Source organism: Paramacrobiotus metropolitanus, unplaced genomic scaffold, assembly GCF_019649055.1.
Source record: "Paramacrobiotus metropolitanus isolate TYO unplaced genomic scaffold, Prichtersi_v1.0 Parri_scaffold0000229, whole genome shotgun sequence".
Taxonomy (NCBI): Eukaryota; Metazoa; Tardigrada; class Eutardigrada; order Parachela; family Macrobiotidae; genus Paramacrobiotus; species Paramacrobiotus metropolitanus.
The window spans coordinates 36,767-58,677 of NW_026570449.1; the positions used below are offsets into that span (position 1 = coordinate 36,767).

At 40.6% G+C, this 21,911-nt stretch overlaps 3 protein-coding genes across 9 annotated transcripts; 2 read left to right on the top strand and 1 right to left on the bottom strand.

Moving 5' to 3' along the window:
• Positions 1–181: 181 nt before the first annotated feature.
• LOC129601330 (uncharacterized) lies at positions 182–2,470 on the top strand. Of its 2 annotated transcripts, none has more exons than XM_055500118.1 (7): positions 182–264; positions 416–589; positions 733–854; positions 1,230–1,239; positions 1,326–1,394; positions 1,574–1,981; positions 2,096–2,470. In XM_055500118.1, exons 2-7 carry the CDS (start codon positions 449–451, stop codon positions 2,264–2,266), a joined length of 921 nt encoding a protein of 306 aa, XP_055356093.1. In that variant the 5' UTR covers positions 182–264; positions 416–448; the 3' UTR covers positions 2,267–2,470. The 2 variants fall into 2 exon arrangements, with proteins under 2 accessions (XP_055356093.1, XP_055356094.1); XM_055500119.1 differs by having other exon boundaries at positions 182–246.
• An 84-nt stretch (positions 2,471–2,554) lies between these two features.
• On the top strand, positions 2,555–7,114 carry LOC129601333 (histone-lysine N-methyltransferase SMYD3-like). Of its 3 annotated transcripts, none has more exons than XM_055500124.1 (7): positions 2,555–3,796; positions 4,067–4,451; positions 4,734–4,850; positions 5,159–5,524; positions 5,593–5,703; positions 5,768–6,147; positions 6,452–7,114. In XM_055500124.1, the coding sequence occupies exons 2-7, from the start codon at positions 4,182–4,184 to the stop codon at positions 6,849–6,851; spliced, it is 1,644 nt and encodes a 547-aa protein (XP_055356099.1). In that variant the 5' UTR covers positions 2,555–3,796; positions 4,067–4,181; the 3' UTR covers positions 6,852–7,114. The 3 variants fall into 3 exon arrangements, with proteins under 3 accessions (XP_055356099.1, XP_055356101.1, XP_055356100.1); XM_055500126.1 differs by having other exon boundaries at positions 6,233–6,594; XM_055500125.1 differs by lacking the exon at positions 2,555–3,796 and adding an exon at positions 3,841–3,977.
• On the bottom strand, positions 6,874–21,013 carry LOC129601331 (atrial natriuretic peptide receptor 1-like). Of its 4 annotated transcripts, none has more exons than XM_055500120.1 (29): positions 20,882–21,013; positions 20,092–20,507; positions 19,537–19,578; positions 19,384–19,408; positions 18,984–19,306; positions 13,989–14,032; positions 13,342–13,380; positions 13,094–13,180; positions 12,767–12,904; positions 12,583–12,633; positions 12,226–12,399; positions 11,858–12,011; positions 11,695–11,779; positions 11,502–11,613; positions 11,264–11,419; positions 11,029–11,205; positions 10,647–10,875; positions 10,204–10,302; positions 9,518–9,833; positions 9,322–9,396; positions 8,933–9,009; positions 8,787–8,827; positions 8,693–8,719; positions 8,417–8,613; positions 8,287–8,336; positions 8,122–8,213; positions 7,844–7,866; positions 7,665–7,776; positions 6,874–7,337 (listed from the first exon to the last, which is right to left on the bottom strand). In XM_055500120.1, the coding sequence occupies exons 1-28, from the start codon at positions 20,923–20,925 to the stop codon at positions 7,674–7,676; spliced, it is 3,396 nt and encodes a 1,131-aa protein (XP_055356095.1). In that variant the 5' UTR covers positions 20,926–21,013; the 3' UTR covers positions 6,874–7,337; positions 7,665–7,673. The 4 variants fall into 4 exon arrangements, with proteins under 4 accessions (XP_055356095.1, XP_055356096.1, XP_055356098.1 ...); XM_055500121.1 differs by lacking the exons at positions 18,984–19,306; positions 19,384–19,408; positions 19,537–19,578; positions 20,092–20,507; positions 20,882–21,013 and adding exons at positions 16,917–17,195; positions 17,260–17,288; positions 17,411–17,435; positions 17,514–17,555; positions 17,757–18,222 and having other exon boundaries at positions 6,875–7,337; XM_055500123.1 differs by lacking the exons at positions 18,984–19,306; positions 19,384–19,408; positions 19,537–19,578; positions 20,092–20,507; positions 20,882–21,013 and adding exons at positions 16,917–17,195; positions 17,260–17,288; positions 17,514–17,555; positions 17,757–17,873 and having other exon boundaries at positions 6,878–7,337.
• Positions 21,014–21,911: the final 898 nt, after the last annotated feature.

Genomic DNA, 21,911 nt, shown 5'->3' on the forward strand with positions numbered 1-21,911 from the left:
CCAATACCAACTTGTACAGTACATACTACGTAGAGTCTGTTTGTATTTTGTACCTTGCTGCCGCTAGGCGCTAATCCATGATCAGCGACAGCATCTGATAAGATTACCAACTTACCACATACTCGTATATGCCATTCAGCTGATTAAAGCATAAAGTAATCTGTCGGTTTGGTGAGTCTGCATTGACTCTGCAATCGAATCGTATTGGAAGCTGACCAATTCGCGCTTTTTCAACAGGACACAAATGTTAGCACTTGCTTTTAGGTGAAAACACATTAGTTTTCGTTCTATTCTAGTTTCATGTGCATTGCAGAATAACCTACTAATTTTCTCAGTATATCATAATCGACTGACGACATCGCTAGGTAGCTTCTTGGTTTTGGGAAGCAATAATTCTCCCTAGTTTGCGTTCCAGAAGTAATTCATATTCGCCTTGCGAAAGAGCAAGATGGCATCACACATCCCAGTTTTGGATTTTAATGAATTCCACAATCCAGCAACTAGAGCAGCTTTTGGTAAACGTCTAGTGGAGGTTTTCTGCAGCACCGGGTTTGTCTATCTGAAAAACCACGGCGTTGATCAGCAGCTGGTATGCATACTTTAAAGTTTTTGATTAATTGCTACGAATACGTCTTCTAGCCATATTTATAATTTAGCTATGAAATATTTAGCGTACCCTTTGCAGTTATCATTAATGGTTGTCGCTGTGTTTCTTGGATTCTTTTTTTGTAGATCGACGCAGCATTCCAGGCTTCCAAAGACTTCTTTACTTCGCCAATCGAGAACAAAAAGAAATATTCGCGTCCGACTGGATTTGACGCGAACGCCGGTTACGTTTGCCAGGGAATGGAACGGTACTGTAGTCTGTATAGCGTACATACACCAACTCCATAAAATTTATGAAATTTCCATTAATTTTGATATGTCTGCGTCTGTCGCTGCAACTGCGATCGACGCTGTGCGTGCACATAAATATTACATATGTACTACGGGTAGTATTCAAACTGCAAATTGAAAGTCACTATATGATCAATATACACTTTGAGGATTTAAAGTCCGTTAAATTATTATTTTTACTGGAATCAGTTGGGTTATTTCAGAAAATAATGTTGCTAACGTCATTTACTTATTTGGCATATCTAATAATCTTTTATTTATTGGGTTATTCCAGAAAATAATGTTGCTAACGTCATTTATTTGGCATATCTATTTATGTCAGTGTGCAACAGGCTGAACGCTTTCCTGGATAAAGAGCATGAAACGATAGAAGTGCGTATAATTTCATTTATTTGGCTCGCGGTTATGTCGTGATATCGGTGCTCTAATTCCTGGATAAAGAGCATGAAACGATAGAAGTGCGGGAAGCCTATAATTTCCTCCCTTTCGACCTCGCGGTAATTAGGCGGATATCGATGTAATTTGCTCTAATATTATGACGTTTATAGACTGATACACCAGGTTTGATGGTAGTATAATTTTTTTAGATTTACCATATCAATATGTGTCGACATGAATACCGTAGACGTGAACGACTTTTTTTTAAACCACTGCAGTGCATTTTTGACATGTACAGAGAGTGCCTCCCGCTTTACCGCTGGCCACGTTTACAAGACTGTTCCATGCCTCCTGGGAACTGACCAAAAAGATCTTTGACTGCTTAGCAGTGGGCCTGGATTTGCCGGTGGCCGATCTGTTCCAGCGCAGTCACGCCCTGGTTGGTCAGCGGGGCAATCCGACCACGCTGCGCACTCTGTGGTATCCGCCCGTGGATGGCGACGCCGGGGCGAAAGACCACTTCACGCGCTGTGGTACACACTCTGACTACGGCACGCTGACGTTGTTATATCAAGATGATGTGGGAGGATTAGAGGTGGAGAATCGGAAGGACGAATTCGTCCCGGCCACACCCATGCCCGGCTGCGTGCTGGTCAATGTGGCTGACCTTTTACAAAGATGGACAACGGATAAACTCCGCTCTACGGTAGGGCTTTCCATTTAGCCATTTTTCTTTCTTATCACGTCGCTATCAGTGTCCGTACCAAACGCAGTTAATTTCTTTCGCTTTACGTTTATCGTGGTCTTTCTGCACTTGCAGCGTCACCGGGTAGGGTTTAGCGGGAATGTTGCCAATCAGGCTCGACAGAGCATGGCTTTCTTCGTGCATCCCGATGATAATTATGTCATTAGATGCCTCGACGGATCAGAGAAATACCCACCGATATCGGCCGGAGAATATTTGCAAGAACGATTCAAGCAGACATATTAAGTTACTTTTTTTAGTTGATGTCGCGTCAACACTTGGCAGTTTTGTCCATAAACTTCATTCGTACAGATACTTCGTGGTTATATGCTATTAATATGTCGTGTGAATTATATCAAGCAATGGGATCATTTTTTTTTATTATCTTTCCTACAGTAGCCAACTTATTCAGCGTAAGCTGATGAAGATATCTTACCAGGCTAATGGAAAATTTTTGGTTATTTTGAAAATTTTATACTTTTTAGTTTGATTTTATGAGATAAAAGTTACCCACCTAGGAATCGAACCCAGGACATACAGTCTTAAAGCCAGACGTACTACCACCAGGCTATGGGCAGATTAACATAAATTTGGTTTTATTATCTTTCCTACAGTAGCCAACTTATTCAGCGTAAGCTGATGAAGATATCTTACCAGGCTAATGGAAAATTTTTTTGGTACATTTTGAAAATTTTATACTTTTTTTGGTTTGATTTTATGAGATAAAAGTTACCCACCTAGGAATCGAACCCAGGACATACAGTCTTAAAGCCAGACGTACTACCACCAGGCTATGGGCAGATTAACATAAATTTGGTTTTATTATCTTTCCTACAGTAGCCAACTTATTCAGCGTAAGCTGATGAAGATATCTTACCAGGCTAATGGAAAATTTTTTTGGTACATTTTGAAAATTTTATACTGGTAATTGATTTTTGGGATTTTTCGCTTTTTGGTAGTTTTATGCAAAACTCTTTTGGGCACTTATTTGATTATTTCCGTGCGTATGACTATGGGTAGAATTGGGGGACTTATTTTTTTTACATACAATGTGTTGCGTAAAACTGTTACATTAGATTGCAGTAGTCATTTATGTTGCCGTCCGTGGCCGTGAAAGGATGAATGCTGAGATAAAAACAAGTGACAAATTTGTACAGTATACAGAGCGCTTTTTGCAAATACTGTACCGTGCCTTTTTGGTTTATAGCATTATTTTTCATCGTGAAAGCGCAGGCGGCGACCTTTAGGAACGTTAATGTGGCTTTTATTCTTTTGTGCATCGCTGTCTTTTCCCGGCATTGCACATTAGCATTAGTAGTAAGTACTAGTCTCTTACGGGCGTAGAGGCCAGTTCAGAGAGCGTACTGTATACAGCAGCAGTGCGGTATTGTTCTGTGTGTCTGCTTGAGTACGCGACTCGCAGTCCGCGCAGTCTCCCAGCTGATCAGCAGTGATTGCCCTCACAAGTCAGTCAGAGGCAGCGATTTCTCAGATGGCTGCGAAATCTCGAATCTCCTCGCAATCTGCAATCTTTTATAAGTTTCTTTCGGACGCTTTTATCTCTTTTCCGTAATTCATTTAGTGCCTGCTTGGTTGTGCTCTTTTCTCTGGTCATTGGGTTTTCGCATTTTGCTTTCTTCTTGACAGAACGTGATACTGAAGGATCGTGGAATACGATACGATTCTCTTTGTGGCCTTTCTTTAATTTCCATCCTAGACTGAAACCTTCCACCATAATTTTGATTGCTCTTCTGTGCTAAGTGATAGTGTGCAGCTGTAAGTTCGCATCTGGTGTGTTGGTGTCGGTGATATTAGTAATTGTTATTATGATTCTTGTTGTACCTGTATGGATCTGGCAGTGTCAGTAATAAACAACATGAGGACATCTCGATGTGGATTGTGTTCGATATCAGAGACATCATATCGTGTTTGATTGTTTCTTTTGAAATATTTTCATGTAAACAGTAAACCATAAACACATCGTTTCATGCGTTGTGCATAGTTAATGGTTGCAGTCTTGTAGATTACATAAGAACTTTTCTTTAGTAAACCTGTAAACGCTTTGGATGCTCTCACGATCAGGATCTCAAGCAAGACAGGTTTGGATCCGTGTTGTTGTTGCCAGTTAACGCGCACGGTAGCACGCCACTGACAGGACAGAATGGGGAAACGCAGTTCGCGCAAGCAGAAGCCGTCTCATAAGAACCACAACAGCCGTCCGAAGAACGGGCAAAGCCAGCTTGCTCGCTCCTTTCAGCCTGGCGGATCGGACATTTTCTCCTGTGAACCATACGTGTACACGGTCAGTCCGCAGGATGCCCATCTGCGCTGTCATTGCTGTCTCAAGTTGCTGCCAGATGCCGAGCTGCGGCCGACGGAGTTCTCTTGCGGCTCCTGCAAATACTTTCGATACTGTGGAAAAGAATGCCAGGTAAAAATTGACTGCGCTTACTGCTTACAGCTTACTGGTCGGATTCGTTTGAATTTTCCGATTTCTTTTTGTATTTCTATTTATTTTTGTTTTCATGAAATAACCTGGAGTACTCTTTCGCAAAACCGTGGAGAAGAATGGAGAGCGTAGATAATTGCTTGTGAATATTCACATAAGGGCGCTATTATCATTATCAGTACCATGACACTGACCTTTTCCTGCACGAGTTTTTCTGCGCATTATCATTATTTTTATTGTTTGCAAATATGTTATATTTTACAGAACAAAGACAAGCTGCGCCATCAGAACGAGTGTGCGTTGTGGAAGCGAATCAAGGATGCCGGTTTGGTGCCTAATGTGACATTTATCCTTGTGTTGCGGGCCGTTCTGGCGATGAAGGCAAGTTTCTGTCGTTAAGAGTAGGAATTCTTCTGTTGTGTGTACGTTAGGTGCTTGAATGCTTCCGTAATTTTTGCTGTCTTGATGCAGCTATCGTCTCTTTGAACAAGAAATTTATTGGATTTTACGGTTACATCCTTGTAACTGCTGACGTAATTATGGTTTTATAATTCCTTTTTTGAGAGTGCAAAGTTAGTAAATAGAGAACAGCCAATATAATACACAGGATTTTCCTTGAAAGCGGTATAGAGCGGTGTTTTTGGGAAGAATTCGAACATGCATTTACGTGGTGGCACTGAATCTCGTAGGATGCTGGACAGGAAAATGACTGGGAGCTTTTGAAATTTTCGGATCTCCTCTCTCACGTGGAAGTGCTGTTGAAGGATGAGGAAGAAAAAGCCTTGGTCACTTCCACCAGAAAATCTCTTGCCAAGATCTTGAAGATGACAGAAAAGAACCTGCTGGATCCCGATAGTTTCCCGGAATTGTACGGACGAATCCGCTTTAACGCCATGGCCATTTACGATACGGATGTTATACAGTCTCTGAAAGGGCACGGAATTTACAAACATTTTGCTTACCTGAAACATTCCTGTATGCCCAGTGCTTGTGCCATATTCGAAGGTGTCCGTCTGAAAGTTCGCGCTATGAAATATGTTCCGGATATATCGAAGGTAGCTGTATTGTTGAAATAAATTCGCTATACATTTCAATTACCCCTGGTCGGTGGAAATCCTCGCAGGTAACGGTTTCCTTTGTGGACCAACTTTTGCCTCGAAGCTGTCGATGCAAGATCTTAATGGAAGAATATGATTGCGTTTGTGACTGCCAGCGGTGCTCCACACCGGGAACAGTAAGTTTTTAATACAACTGTTACATTTTGTATTTTACTCTGGAGTTTATGAACGTTGACACAGGATGCTGAAATGTACGCACTGAGATGCCCACGAAAGAATTGTTCTGCCGTTATTCCTTCGGATCACCGTGCTCTGACCGAATGCGTGGCATGTGGTGCCAGGTTATACGACAACAGTGCATACAGTTCAGCATTGATTCTGATGGCTGAGTTTCCACTCCTGAAAAGCCAGTTGGCTAAACGAATTGGCAGCGTGACCGGTCCCGAAAACAGTTATCGTGTACTCTGCGAACTCAATACCGCAATGGAGAAGTACGACGTTCTCCATTACAACAATCCTTATTTCTCAGCACTGATGCTGTTCATGGGGAACGTTTATTTTAAACGGCATGAATATTCTCAGGCAGCCGTTTGGGTGGAATTTGCTTTGGAGAGTTACCGGTAATTTACGTTAATACTTACTACTTTGTCCTATACACATTTACATACATTTTGCATACTTTGTTTAACACAGCACTGAATTTAGTTTCCTGCTTTTGGTTTACCAAACCTGACGTCACGGCGATCACCTTCTTCGTTTCTATGGATGTTTTTCGTTGTTCATTAGCAAATAAGAGGGAAAAAATATTCTGCCGCACTAGTTTTCCGAAGCTTTGCTCTGGACTCTCCTTTTTTCTTTGGATATTTCTTATTAACTTCTGTTATTGTATTTGTTAACCGTGTTTGTTGACCATATCTCTTGCAGAAAATTGTTGGATGCCAATGATCCGCGGGTTGGGATGTTGCTCCTTAAAATTGCTGAAGCGCGGTATTTGGATTCATTGTTGGAAGGGCCACGCTTCGTTGCTACTTCGGACAAAGAGCGATTCGACCTTTCCGCACAAGAAGCCCGACGAGCACTGGAAATCGCATACGGCCCGGACAGTCCTTTGGTAACCAAGGCATTGAAGCTGGTGCATGCCAGCCGAACTCGTTTGCACCCTGGCAGAGTTAACTCATCGAAGGACTACTCAGAATCTGAAGACGATGAAGAATGTTCGTGCGGTCGCTGTTCGACAAGCACTAAGGTTGAAGAGGAGAAGAATTATAAAGACTTCTTTGATGACCGAGATTTCTATGCGCGATCCATGCGACAGGCTAATTAACGGCTTGGTAAACTGGTTTTTATGGATTAGATGTACTATTTTTTCAATTTTTTTCTCCTTTAAGTTGTGATGTTTATAAGACATCTGCGCAGCAAGAACTTACAGCATTCTTGTACATTATAGAAATAAGCAGGTGATACAAATGGTTTTCGATTTTTGTAGCTTGATTTTCTCATGACACAGTACGCAATAACATGTTCAAGTCTGCTGTGAAAATTGGGTTGGACGGTTAAAATTCTTCTGTAAGATAAAGGGATTTTGAAATAAAGACTTTTTGATTGAAGTGCTCCTGGTTAATGCGGTTAGTGCGCATTTCTGAAATTCGCAGTGCAGGAAAGCATTGAGGTAATGCGATGCAGGAGGTGCAACTTCGTGCGTTGTACATGAACGTCTGCTTGAGACCAATATGTGCATAATACCAATCGAGATCGCCGTTTTCATGTAATTTTGATGAATTTGGAGGATGAGAACTTGAGAGAGCTTGATCTAAAAAAGGCGAAATGCAATTGCAGATTACTGTAGCAGTACACGCCGATACTGTAAAAGTTTTAACAATAACTTTTTTTCCTTGTACACAGGCTAACCAAAATCAGCCCAAATTGTTTCTGTATTTCGGAATTACCGGTACTGGGGTACCCCAATAATTCCGGCAAAAGACTGCATGAAATGCAAATTAAAACTACTACGATTTGGCTTCAAAATACACTTGTAGATGCAAAATATTAATGCCGCCTCTATCCATATCGCCTACTCCCTTGTTGGTAAAATTAATAAGTTAAGAAACCACACACACATCACTTTCCTTACACATACCCTTTGCTTTTATTGATTTTCCGCTGGTGCAGTTGGAACATCAGCCGTGACCTCTTGTGTTGCGGTTGGCGCAGCAGCTTCTCCTTCCGGCACGCGTTCCCCGTTTAGCCACCTGTCAAGAAGAAGCGCTAGCTAAGAATGATGTGTGTCCTATAAATTCTATCAACTCTTGATCCTACCAAGTGGTCATCAATCCTTTTCCCTGGAAACAATATGCACATAATCAGAAAATTATTATGCGCTACGATATATATACTGTTCATGTGCGGCTTTAAGTTGCTGATCACTTGAAATCTCCTGTTTTACGACAACATGAATAACATAATTTTGAATGCGCCTTTAAGCGCGCAGTTTGTGACAACATATATGAACTGTGTGACATCTTTACAACTTGCAAATACACTCAATAATAATCGTGGTTAAACGTTGTTTTTGTTTGTTGTATGCGGTCACATACTTTGATCTCCACTTCTCCACGTAGTGTCAAATCAAATGTCGGGAAATCGTCCAGGATGGTTTTCAGATCAGGACTGACGTGAATCTTTAAGGCTGTTAATAAATTGAATACCCATTTAGCACATTGCATCTATCAGTATAAGGCTGTAAATTTTATCAAACGCGCCTTCTCCGTGACTTTCCATTTTGTTCGCCGTATTGACCGTGTCTCCAAACCTACCAGTTAAATGAAATTACTTGCAACACTTATTAAGGATATCCTTTAATTTCGTTATTAAATCTCGTCGAGAGCTTACAGGCAGTATCGAGGCATCTTTAATCCGACGACACCGGCAACTACAGGACCCGCATGTAGACCCATGCGTAGTCGAAGCTGCTCATTGGGTCGATGGCGGATCTTGAAGCGCATAATTCCGTCCAAGAGTTTCAGCGACATGCGAGCGATTTCGCGAGCATGGAGGTTTCCGTTGCGAATGGGCAGACCGCTCACGACCTACATTATAACTTATAATTCGCGTTGCAATAAATTAAAAAATTTATCAAAATTAACGCAAAAAGAGCAAATAATTTACCATGTAGGCATCACCGATGGTTTCCACCTGTCGTTGAACAAAGGGTTAAGTTGCATAAATAGTTTGTACTGAATTTAGTATGTAAAGTACCCACCTTATACACATCGAATGCATCCAGAATACTATCGAAAAGTGCTGTAAAATAATTTTGATAAAGTTAATAGATAGATTTTGATTTTGATATTTTTGTAAGATAATTTTGATTGCAAACTGGAACCTTGTCAAACTACCCAAACTTACTGTAAAGGTCATTCAGAAGGTCGACCACTTGCATGGGTGTACTGGATGCACTGAGAGTGGTGAAGCCAACGATATCGCTGCAATCCAGAACAAGAATCAGCATGTCCATATGCATTACGCAGTTTATAGCAAACAACGTAAGTTACATTTTTTCTGCAGAGCTTTCTTAATTAATCGCTGAACAACTGATCGTAAAAGTAATGTAGGCTAATAAGCGCTATATACTGTCTTTCTGTACATGACTGGTGACCTTTTACGAGCTATCAAAAGATTTTACGTGATGGGTATACAAGCTAAACTGGTATGAGCATATCCATAACCCCAGTGAACAACCCACCACATTGCATGCCAGATACTGTGAACTGTTATAATTTTACGTTTGACTTTACCTGAAGTATATAGAGACTTTCTCGAAGGCTTCTGGTTCGACCGATTTGCCTTGCTTGAGTCTCTCCGCCACAGACCTGACGATGTAATATTCCGTGTGAAACAACATAAATTTCGATAATTATGTAAAGTAAAGCATGTTTAGAATTTCCTTTATGATACAATTTCTTTCAAGTGCCTTAATCGTATCAGCCGTACTTAGGTAACACTTGATAAAGAAGCTCCTCAGATTTTCGCTTTTCTTCGAGGAAAGCCTCCGTTCTTTCCATAACCAGTGCTTCTAGATCGGTTGCGTAGGTTTCCATGCGTTTTAATAAGTTATCCATCAGATTGCCCGTTTCTACGCCTGGAATCTTTTTGAACTGCGAGCGAATCTCTTTAAATGTCGGTCGCTTTTCGGGCTCTTCGCTCCACGAGTGCTCCATAATAGCATAGAGCTCGGGTGGGCAAGCGTCTTTCGGAACATGCGGACGCAGCGGGGGATTGGTGCCCTTTATGACTTCGGTAATGATGGCTGCAACGTAATTAGCATGCTATATATGTTTAGCCGTATAAGCTGATACCTCTGTGTGTGCTCACTACGCTGGGTTCGGTTTAACGCAGCAATATCGTCAATAACATGAAAAAACCGGGCGGCTGTTTTTATATCACATGCCCTTTATTGAATATTAATAACGGATGCAAAACAGTAGTCTGCCTCTCTTCCCAGGATTATCATCTATCTAACAGGCGGACATCAATGCTGCGATCGCAATATTGAGTATCGATCGCGACCATAACGCAGTGCAATTTTTACCGACATGTCATTGTAGGTTTTACAAGCGCACGCCTCAAGTGCACTCCATCCTGCTTGTTATAACAGCTTGTAATGAAATATTGCTTACCATACGGATCCATAGGTAAACGTTTCACATCCGGTGATCCGAAGGGTTCGCAACGCAGGATGATTTCTTGCACTATGATACCGAAGCTGTAAACATCGCCTGCAAAATGAAATTAGACCCCAAAATTAGCCGGTATCCAGCAGAAATACAAACCGGAGGTAATGGAATAATAATAACTTGGAATGGAAGTAATAATCTGTAGGCTAGGCTTATTGAGGTAAATATGACGGTCAGCCAATAGCAATAATTCGAGCCTAGACTGACGCACGGACTATGCTGCCAAAACTGCAATGACTATTAAATTTCATGTTATTAAAAAATACATATGATGTAATTAATTCAGTTTTCGACTGAACCGCGCATCAAACGTGAATATATCTAATTACATAAATTTTATACTTTAATAATTGCCTGCGCCTGTGGTTATTATGCCAACGCCGTACCGGCTTTAGTTCCTTTAGGTGGCATCGGGGCGCGAAGATGTTCCGGTGCGCGCCACAAAAGTCTGAAGTAATCGGATTTGTTATCTCCCTCCTTGTTACTAACAAACGGCTGCAGGAAAGCCAATCCATAATCGGTAATTTTCAGGACGAATCGACTGTCGATAACGCAGTTAGAGCTGGTTAAATTTCCATGGGATTCGATAGGGCTGTCGTGCAGATATGTCATGCCCTGTATTCATGGAAAAGGTTATGCGCTAGCATTACGCTATTGTTCGATCCAAATTAAATTTTGCGGTCCAGAGGAAAAATTCTGGCTCGCTCTTTTTATAATGCACGCATTAGCGAAACCAGGTCTTCTTAATAATTTTTTATAAACACGCACAGAGATAACATCATTGGTCAAGGAAAATCGGAACGGCCAGTCCAGCTTCAGAGCATCATTTTCCATCACATCGGATAAACTTCCTTTGGTACAGTATTCGGTCAGGATTTGCACTTGGTTATCTTCGATGCAGATACCAACGAAACGATTAATATTTTCATGAACCATGTCGCGCAGCTGTAAAACAAGAAATATTATCAAAAACTGATAATTCGGCTTCGGATTATTGATCTACCTTTTTGATTTCTTTCAGTTCGTTTCGAGAAGGATGGAACCGACGTGTGGTTTCCATTTTCTTTACTGCTACCGTTTTTCCTTTATATGAAGCAATCTTAGCAAACACCTGAGTTTTTCCCACAGAACTGGCATGGGATGTGTTGTCAGCCGTTTTCTAAACAATTAGATTTCGATGCAAAATACAGGCCTCCAAGTGACCGCACGAGTTTCATGAATGTCTGCAATATGCCTCGTACCAAACTCAGCTTGCTGAGAGACTGGCTGGAAACTTTCATGGATGCCTGATTTAGTTCCTCCTTTTCAACTCGCCACCAGGGATCGCTCAGAGCTGACTCCAGTTTAATTTTGCTGTAATAATACGGTACCATTTAAGCATTTTAATCAAATAAAAAGCTAGTAAGAAACTTCTGCTTAGTAAGTATTAAGTACCGGTAAATCAATAAGGTCGCTATGGCGCAAATAAATACCAAGCCTACAACGGAACTTAGGGCAATGGCTAAAATCCGGCGTTGTTCTGAAAAGAAAATTAGTTGTAATCGAAGTAGCAACATTTTCTGATAACTATTGGCTATAAGCGAATCTCAGTAATTACCAATCTCGCACTCCTGTTTGATGCCGCGGTAGCCGCATTTAGGTTCGTTCGGAGGTGGGGAATCGCGGTTATACCAGATAATTGGGCGGATGCTGCCATCAGCATCACGACTACTTTGCAACACTTTGCGACTCGCAGAGTACTCCATAACCGGCTAAAAATGAAACAGTCGAAAGATGAAAATCGATAGTATTAAAATTTTATTTATGTTCGATGTGCTTTTCTCGCGCCTCAAACTAATTGTAAGGGAAAACAGACGTCTGCATACGCATGTGTACATGTAATGCCATTAAACAAAACAATAAATTTTTATTTTTTTATTATTTTTTAAGTCTGTTTAAATATTTATTGTTAAGGTCACTCTCTACCCTAAAAATGCCGTTTGAATCCATTTGATTCAGCGCCCAGTCCGAATCTCGGTCGCCATTACTGTTGATGACGATATCTTTGCCTAGAATGGTGAATGTTCGATTCCACATCAACTTGGTCAAACTGGCGCCGTCATTGGGATTTCCGCCGGCTGCTATAGTTTGGTTTAGCACCTGTAAGCCATATTTATGTAAGGTCGAGAATGGAATGAAAGGAGAAATCAATAGGCAATATATCGATCCTTCTTGCTGCTGCGCTGCGGGATCTGTCCTAATCACGAGAGAACCGACGCGGCAACAGGAACCGATGATAAAAACACAGCATTGGATTGCAAATTGCGGGTCTCACTGTATTACCTGTCCGTAAATGGCGAGCGCGTAATAGTACGACACGGCGAATGGGTTAACCTTTCAAATTAAAGAAAAAGCATGCTCAAAGGCAGTACGCGGGTGGCATGATGAATTTAATTATCAATAATAGACAGCACCGTGTGATATAATTATTGTTCAGGCTACAACAGCCTGCCACTATCCCGCTTACTTCCTCTCCCGGGGCATATGTATAGTCATATCTTTCTTTGGATAGCCGTTTCACTTCATTGGTGAAATTGAGGTATTCTGGTGAATCCGCGCTGCGTAGCGATATTATGAACAAGGAACGATATGCTGTTCTAGCGTCCTGATCAACACAACAAGGTCACACACTTGAAAACATCGCATCGCAGCTTACAACATTACGGTATTTGATACTAAATAGTAAGCCAACGCTAGCCATTCCGGATTATAATTCCAAACATAGAAAGTATTCGACAGTTTTTGTCAAATAGGGAGACTGCATTGCTTTTCAGTTTGCTTGACTAACGCTTACCACATCGCGTTTATCGGTATCCCCGGTATTCCAGGATATATTGCCGAAAAAGGTCGCGCTTGGATACAGTTCAAATGCAAAATATACCTGTAATACGTAAGTTTAAAAGCGGGGCTACTATAAAAATTAAACTGGTTTCTGAACTGCAGAACTCTCAATTAGCAAGACTTAACTTTGCCACAAAAGAATAAAATTTGGTTGTAAAGGTCATCGGACTCACGAAGGTAGATTTTCGTTTTTGTACTTACATATTCACCATCCGTCATTTGTTTATCAAAAGCCGCCAGCTAAAAATCAAAAAATTACTTTGAGTATCGCATATTAAGATTAAGATAATACGTCCCGATCCGAAGGCATGATTTCGCGCGATCGTGCAGCGAGCAGAAACGGATACAGATTTCGAGCACCCAGCGGATCGCTTGGCGATTGACCAGAACTGATTAATTCAAAATGGCAATAACTTTATTCAGCCATCACGCACGACAACGTTTTTGGTATCAAAAATCTTCCCAAATATTTCTTCATCTTTTGACGCATGGTTCGCAAACTTTATCCAGAACCAGATCCCGTATTACCAGGATCTGGTTTTGGATGAAATCTCCTGTTATAGCAGTATCTGGTTCATGAGAGATACCAACCAAAGCTTCAAAAGATTAAGAAACATTTGGGAAGGTTTTTGATACCAAAAACGTTGTCGCGCATGATGTCTGAATAATGTTATTGCCATTTTGAATTAATCAGTTCTGGTCAATCGCCAAGCGATCCGCTGGGTGCTCGAAATCTGTATCCGTTTCTGCTCGCTGCACGATCGCACGAAATCATGCCTTCGGATCGGGCGTAATCAAACAATATAAAAGTCTCAGTATTCTGCTGGCAATAGCTAAATTCAGTTTACCATGATCGGCCGAATGCGATTGCCATACGCAATGATGATGACCACTAAAAACATTATAATTTAGAATTATAACATCAGGACAAAGAAATACTTTTTAACTTACATTATATCGGAAACTATTTTGTTTCTTGTTTCTCAGTTACAATTTTTTTAAGACTGGCTATGGACAAACTACTGAGCATTAAAAGCACTGAGCACCTTCTCAGTACTGAAAGAACCTTCTGAGCACTGAAAGAATAATACAATACAATACATATCTATATATCTAACAATTAAATGTGCTATAATTCGCATGTTCATATAATCGTCGAGCGCGTGTTCGCGGATCTCTTCTAGATCTGCATGCCTTTTTTATACAGTAACCATTGTAGCTGAGACCTGCAGTTTGGTTTACAAACCTCTGGCAATGGATCTAATCTCTTCCAGATAGTGTTTTACGTTGTCCTTATCACTGGCGTTCACATAGAAACGACTGGCACTAACGTTATACGTCAGACGAAGTGTATCGAATAATGCCGTGCACATCGGCACATAAATAGCTAAAATATCGTTGGCATCGTCGCATAAAATTCCCACAGTGCTATAGCCATAGGTATTCAATAATTTGTAAAAGAACTGGTTGAGATCTTCCTGAATGTAGGGAGAAAGCCTTGTCAGCGTAGGGTAACGCTTTTTGTTTGAAACCGCTGTATCTCCGGCAATCCTAGAAGGATTGATGCAGTTAAAGTTGGTTGCACAATTGTGATACACTTGGCTGTAATACAGCAATACCATAAGCCAGCTTAAACTTACGTGATTAGCATTTGTTTATTCCACGCTGCAAAAGAACACGCTCATTAGTTCAGAAAAACTTTGTGCTTTTTCTGCTTTCCAATAATATTGCACAGGATCCAAAATTTTCCCGTTTCTTAAGCACAGCATACGAATTTTAAGTGTTATATTTGCATACCAGTCTGCTAATGACAGATGCGGCTCATGAGATTACGCCGCGGTTGTCTAATTTACTGAAGAGCACCCGCAATTCAACAACCTAATCACCTTTATACTTCTTTAAATTAGGAAATTACTTTAAATTAGAGAAACGGATTAAATCATTTAGTCATAAATTATGCGAATAGACAGTAGGTGAACTCCTTTGAAACTGTTCTTAAATTTATGTATGCGTTCAGTATGCCAAATTTTTCGTTGCCTATGCGATGTGCTATAACGAAAAAATGTGAGATTTGTAATCGACTAGATATCCATTTCGTTACTTCCGGTCACTTGTATAAATCGGCTTACTTCAATTTTCTGTTTTCAACAAATAGAACGGGAAAAAATCGGGAAAGCATCTCTGTAAAATTATAAGTCATAAAAAAACAATTGCACGAAAAAATGCAAATGTAAAAAAATAAATTAAAAGTGTAAAAAGTATGTTAAAAATAATTAAAAATATTGTCATCCCTAAACTGTCAAGTTTGAGCCTTTTTCTGTATAACGTCGGGTTGTAATACATTTGCGATGCATAAATTACTATATATTTGTTTACTTTTTGGCTTACCTCTAGCTAAATGGCCAACAGATGCTGCTGCTGTTGGACACCCTGCAAAAAACAACTTATCAAAAAATAAATGTTCGAAAATAACTATGTTGTACATTACCTGGACCAAACATTCCCATAACTGGATTTCCTTGGGCTTCCCGATAATAATAGCGAGTAGCCCAGAAAGTTGCCTTCTGATCCATCATGTCGCAAGTGGTCACATTTTTATCATATATCGGCACCTTGGTTACGTTGATAACCGAACTGTACCGTCGCATCTCTTCCTCTCCTTTATCAAGCAACGCACCGGCAATGCTTAAACTCGTTGTTGTCTTATTTCCCCATAGAATGAATTCTACCAGGGCCACGTCCACTGTGGCTGCTGCGTAGCTGATTACAAGCAAAACGGAAAGAAGAACGACAGATGACCTTTGCGTTGGTTCCATTTTGAATGGAACTACTTAACCGATTTGATAGAAGGCTGGGTCTTCGGCTGTAAGCTTAAGATTCTCAGCAGCAGCTGTAGCGATCATGAAGATTCAGCATCATATTTGTGCAGGTGCTTGATTATCTATTGACTGCTCGTATGCAGGCAGCAAGCGGCGACCTAGCACACCAACTTGGCAATGCGCTCTGAGTTGGAGCTGAGAATTGATTTTTCCAACGCTAAGGGTGTTGTTTCTGGAAATGAACACAGCATTCGCGCACCAGTACCTGCCACGGCACCTTGTTGGGAAAATTGTTTACGCCCTGTTTCCGCTTCCGACTATATCGTATACGGATGTAATATACGTATGTACGTATGCGATGTCGGCCTCACAAGCCAGGTTCAGGTGCAACTCGAAACCGTTGATGTTGGCCATCGGAATATTGGTAATAACGGTATCCGTGAACGCGCCGATCGCAGTATACAAATTACCCATTGCTTAAAAGGGCTAATACTTAAAAGGGCATGACCATGATCAGATGTAAGGTATGCCGATAAAAATCAATACTCGTATTCCTTACAACCCTTATTACACAAACTGTACATATCAAATTTTAAGCTACGGTTGCTCACTATAAGCAGCTAGCCTAAACCTTATCCCAACAAATGCTACCGTGAGAATTTAAACCGATACCACAAGAACCGCGCTGGAAAAATACGGTACACTGGGAGTGGGAAGTACAGCTTTAAAGAGTACCTCTGTGTTATCCTGTGCGAAATCGGTATGCAGTATGCCGATTCCCCACAGGATAACAGAGTCCTGTGCGGTAAGTTATCCTTTTATTACTGATCGATTACACATATTTTCAGTACACGATTACATCCACAATTACACGATTATATCCACAGTATTTTCAGAGAGGAATTGTCTTATAGCTAGACCCATTCCACAGTTTGTCTAAAAGCAATTAAAGTTTACCTCGGGCTTGTGAGCGAACTTCCTCTAAGTAGCGGTTGGTACTAGCGAGATCGCTGCCGTTAACGTAGTATCGGTTAGCGCTGATGTTGTGTCTCAGCCGCAGATCATCGAAAATTCCCGTACACATCGGTACGTAAATATACAGCTGTGCGTCATTTGCGTCATCACACAGCACTCCGACAGTCGTAAATTTGAAAGCCTTTAAGATTTCCACAACAAATTTTGTCAGATCCTCTTGTATATACGGCGATAATCTCGTTAATGTTGGGTAACGTGTTTCTGTGGAACATTAGTTTTTTTACCAAACGGTACAAAAAACACAGCAATGAGTGGGTACCCTTACTGGCAGAAACTGCAGCGTCACCAGCTACTCTAAATAACAAAACAGCAGAACATTAAACCATGGAACAGTTCGTTTTGAAAACAGCACAAAATACCCTTCAGGTCAACTTCAAATATTCAGAAAAAAATATATAAAAATTGAACGAACTTACGCTATAAGCATCTGCTTATTCCATGCTACAAGCAAAACAGGTTTGACACATGCCAGATGACCTTTCTTATATGTAAGTATGTACAATGACCGATATTCTGTACCTCGAGCCAAATGACCCACAGATGCGGCAGCGGTCGGACATCCTAAGCAATTTACAAATCGTCTGAGACTGTAACATAAGCAGTAACCTTCATCCGCACGATTAACAATCTGCTGCTGTGACTCTTACTTTTTTAAGCCAAATTTTCTAGTTTAATTAATACTTTAAATACAATATATATTAGTTCCCAAAAATTTTGAAATGACCTCCGCTTCTTTTCAGCGCTTAATCTTTTCATTCGTACCTGGTCCAAATAAACCCATTACTGGATTGCCCACAGCTTGCCTGTAGAAATACCGAGTAGCCCAAAATGTGGCTTTTTGGTCCATCATCTCACAGGTTGTCACGTTAGGATCCGAAATGCGCACTTTAGAAAAATTCATAGCATTCCCATACTTTGAAGAGATTTCTCTTACACCAAACTCAAAGATTGCCCCCGAAAATGCATCGCTAGTGGTAGTTCGATTTCCCACCAACACAAATTCCACAATAGCCACGTCAAAACCGTTTGCAAAGGGAGAAATATATGCAAAGGTCACGAACACAAATATCACAGTTGCATATGCCTTAGCCATTCTTTGCATATGTGGCATAGCTGTAAAGCCAGCTAGCCACACTTTTAGCATACAGGAATTACCAGCTTGTAGATATTGTTGCACGAAGCTTCCGAAGCACGTTCACTGCATAAGTCTTTTTGTGGCACTTGAAATGCATTTTCTGACAACGCGCTCCCTTTAAATATGCCCGGCTAGTTCTGGGCCTCCTCACCTGCTGGATATCGTATTGTTTGCTGATCAACAGCAGCAGTTTTTAAAACAGGATACCAGCAGGAAACAGACTTTACTTGTCCATACATATCAGCTAACACTGTTTACCTTTGCTGCAGATGTGTAATCTTGCGAGTGATTTGCCATAGGCTCACGATAGCATTTGTAGAATACATTACTGCAGTTCTCAAATGTTTTTTAAGTAACTGTCTACTTAATTGGGATAATTATGTGAATGCGATTTTTCTTTTCTTTTTTGCTGCATCGCCTGACGGTGTGGGTTTTACCGGTATCGGTGTCAACAAGCTGGCAGGAACATGAAATTATTTTCATAGAATTACTCGTATGTTATTGCTGTACGATCGATCGTATTCCATAGATCTGTGCAGCGCAGACTTTGTCTTAAAACTTAAGTAGTAAAGTTTGGTTTAGTAATATTAAAGTTTATACCTGTTTGTACTCTGGATATGACCTAGTTAATATGTATGTACACATTACCTACGAAACGTTAACACAACTGTGAATGAAACTTGCTATAAAACGTTTGTGAAGAGGAAAGCGTTTCGTTGCTCGGAGCGAATACACGAATTAGTAATTACAGCAATCAGCCATTCAGGAGAACTGTGCAATCATGGCGGACCACGCTAGAACATTTTCTGATGTTGTGATAATTTGCTAAGTAAGGGAACGAATTAGTTTCTCACCTCGACTGTTGCGTTGGATTTCCTTGAGTTTATCATCCAGATCGGCCGCGCTGAAGTTAGCCTGTGGGTTGAATGCCGTCCGCCAGGCATTCACGTTTTTTAGGCGCAATGTATCAAACATATACCGGCAACTAATGTAGTAAGATGGGAAGACGCCACTTTCCAGAGAATCATCACATAGACAACTGACATTTGTCCAGTGAAAATATTTCAGGATAACCAACATCAAATCAACAGCTTGGTGGTTCTGGTATGGCGAAAGTCGGATCAGTGTCGGGAATCGTTTTTTGTCTTGAAGTCCAAGAGCGGTGTCTATTCCCAAACTGTTATTTCCATCGAAAACAAATCGTGAGGTGGAACATGAATAAATTCAACTCGATTACTCTGTAATCCAACTTACTTTGTAAAAAAAGGCACGTTCCAGGCTGCAATCAGCAATATAATTAAAGTCTGTTAGTTTGAAACATCTACTGTACAAAAAGTTTCGTTTCCTCATCCGCACATGTACGAGTACTACACTGAAGCGTGCAGTAAGCTAGCTAGTAGCAGATACCTCTTGCTAAATGACCCAAACTGGCAACGGCTCCTCCACAACCTAAAAAGATAGTACTAATAAGTCCTGGTTACAACTGTTGGAATTTTACCACAGATTTACAAATGCTTGCATGCTTATTTATATGAAATTGATTCTGTCGTTAACAAACCCATATACTGCTGGGCAAAGAACGTAAGCGACTACTACGAGTAGCTAATTACAGTCCAAACAATATTGTCGGCGTTGCACCTCGTAAGCGGCTCGTTTTTTTATCTATATGGGGGATACAGGTACAAACCACCAACTATACAGACTATCTTGGCCGTTAAAAATTAATGTGCACAATGAACAAGAAGACAGTTATTCACAATTCACAGGCAATAAGGCTGTAGGAGCTACCCTGACGCAGTTGTTATGCACTGCCATACTTTACGGCACTTGGGTTTGACCATTTCCGGTCCGAATCGAAATCCTCAAAGGTGAATACGGAAGTACATTAACGTTTTCCTACTGTTTTTGCTTAAAAACACATAATGCCTCAAAATTTTGGTAATGATAACAAAATTTTTCTACCTGGTCCAAGAAACACCAACGTGGAGCCTTTTCCTCCTTGCTCGTAAAAGAATTTCGATGCAAAAAAGGGACCTCGCGCCTCCAAATTGGAACATGATGTTCCAGGTGTCTCGCCACCGGGTATGGAAATAGCGTGTGAAAAGTTCCCGAATTCGCCGTATGTGGTTTGGAGAGCATCCACTCCATAATCCATAACCGCCGCGGAAGACCTGAACCCGAATTCCGTTGTAGATCCATTATTGATAACCGTTAATAAGACGATGTTCAGTGATGTGGCATTTTTCCCGGCAATGTGGTTACCGCAGTACAACAACACAGCCGAAACGAAAATAGCCCGCCTTAATTTTGCATCTTTCTGTGAGTGTAAGTTCCATTGGGGCAATAAGCACATTGCCGGAATTTGTATCCAGACCGTTCTGTAATTATTAGCAGTTAAACAACCGATACTGCAACAAGTTTAAACCGATGTATGATAGTTTTGACACTGGCTGAGCTAATTAATGATACAGCGTTCAATCCGAAAAACTTGAACATTTCCAGGGAAATCGCAGAATTTCAAACTACTGCACCATTCCAGTCCATGTGTAGCGACATACAAAAAGCGTTTTCATTCTGTTTAATTATTACATTGCATATAGTTTCAACTAATTGTAAAAATTAAATAATATAATTAATTCAGTTTTTAAATTTAAAACAAAAATGTTAATCGCACTAAACGCTGTAGCAGCCGTTTTACCAATTACTTACTTATCGAAATCAAGTACCGAAATTGTTCTCTACGGTCTTGTACCTTTTCGAAATGTACTGACGTACGAAGTCAATGCGAGGGCACATTCATGGTTCCATCATCATCTGGGTGCCTGCAATATATTTCTTCTCTGTTTTCTGTAAAAAGAGCTAACCAAAAAACTAAGAGCTAGTCGATAGTATGGATCTAAAGGGAAACATACCGAGCATTTGCCGGCCTGGCGCGTTGCCTGTGGTTCAAATGTCGAACGATCATTTTGTGAATTTATCCTGTACTATTATGTACACACACTAGGAATATTTTTGCGTGTGCGGTTAGCAAACAAAGTAGCACAATTATCGTATACCATGGAATATCGCATAGGAATATATTGCAAAACAACCGGTCACAACAGAGCCTGGAATATATTTGGTTTTGCGTACCAAGAGGCATCTTATAGTTAAACGCACACGATACGATGCCTTACTGCGGTCACGCAAGCTCATAATAATCAATACAGATATTTTCCAATCACTTGGAACTCTCGCGCATCGGATACAATTTACCTGTCGGCTTCGCCTAGCTAATGCCATTGCAAACAAGCACTTCATTCTTTCGTCGTGTTGAATTTGCATTTTTTATGTCCTGGGGTTTTTGCATAATTGGAAAATAAGTATGTTCCTTCTTATGACCACGTCATTGTACAATGAACATGTGCACGTTTAATTGAAGTGTAGACAGGAATACTGCAAGCTGAGTCTTTTTAAATGTCGACCTTGACCATTCCATTTCATCTTCTCCACGCAAGGAACTACAGTGGAACATATTTGTCTTAATACCCGTAATCGTGTAGAAATATTGTACTCTATCTATCTGACTATCTGTACATTTTAATACATTTTTAATTCATTTTATTACATTTTTAGGAGAATGGCGGCGTGACTAGAATAAATACAGCCATTACACGAGCACGCGCCTGCAGTTTTTGTTCCCATTTGATAAAATTAAGTACGTACTTCTAGCGCATGATGACTATTATCATTTTTGTGATATTTTGTATTGGCAATCTTGTTTTATTGCGAACTCGCATCTG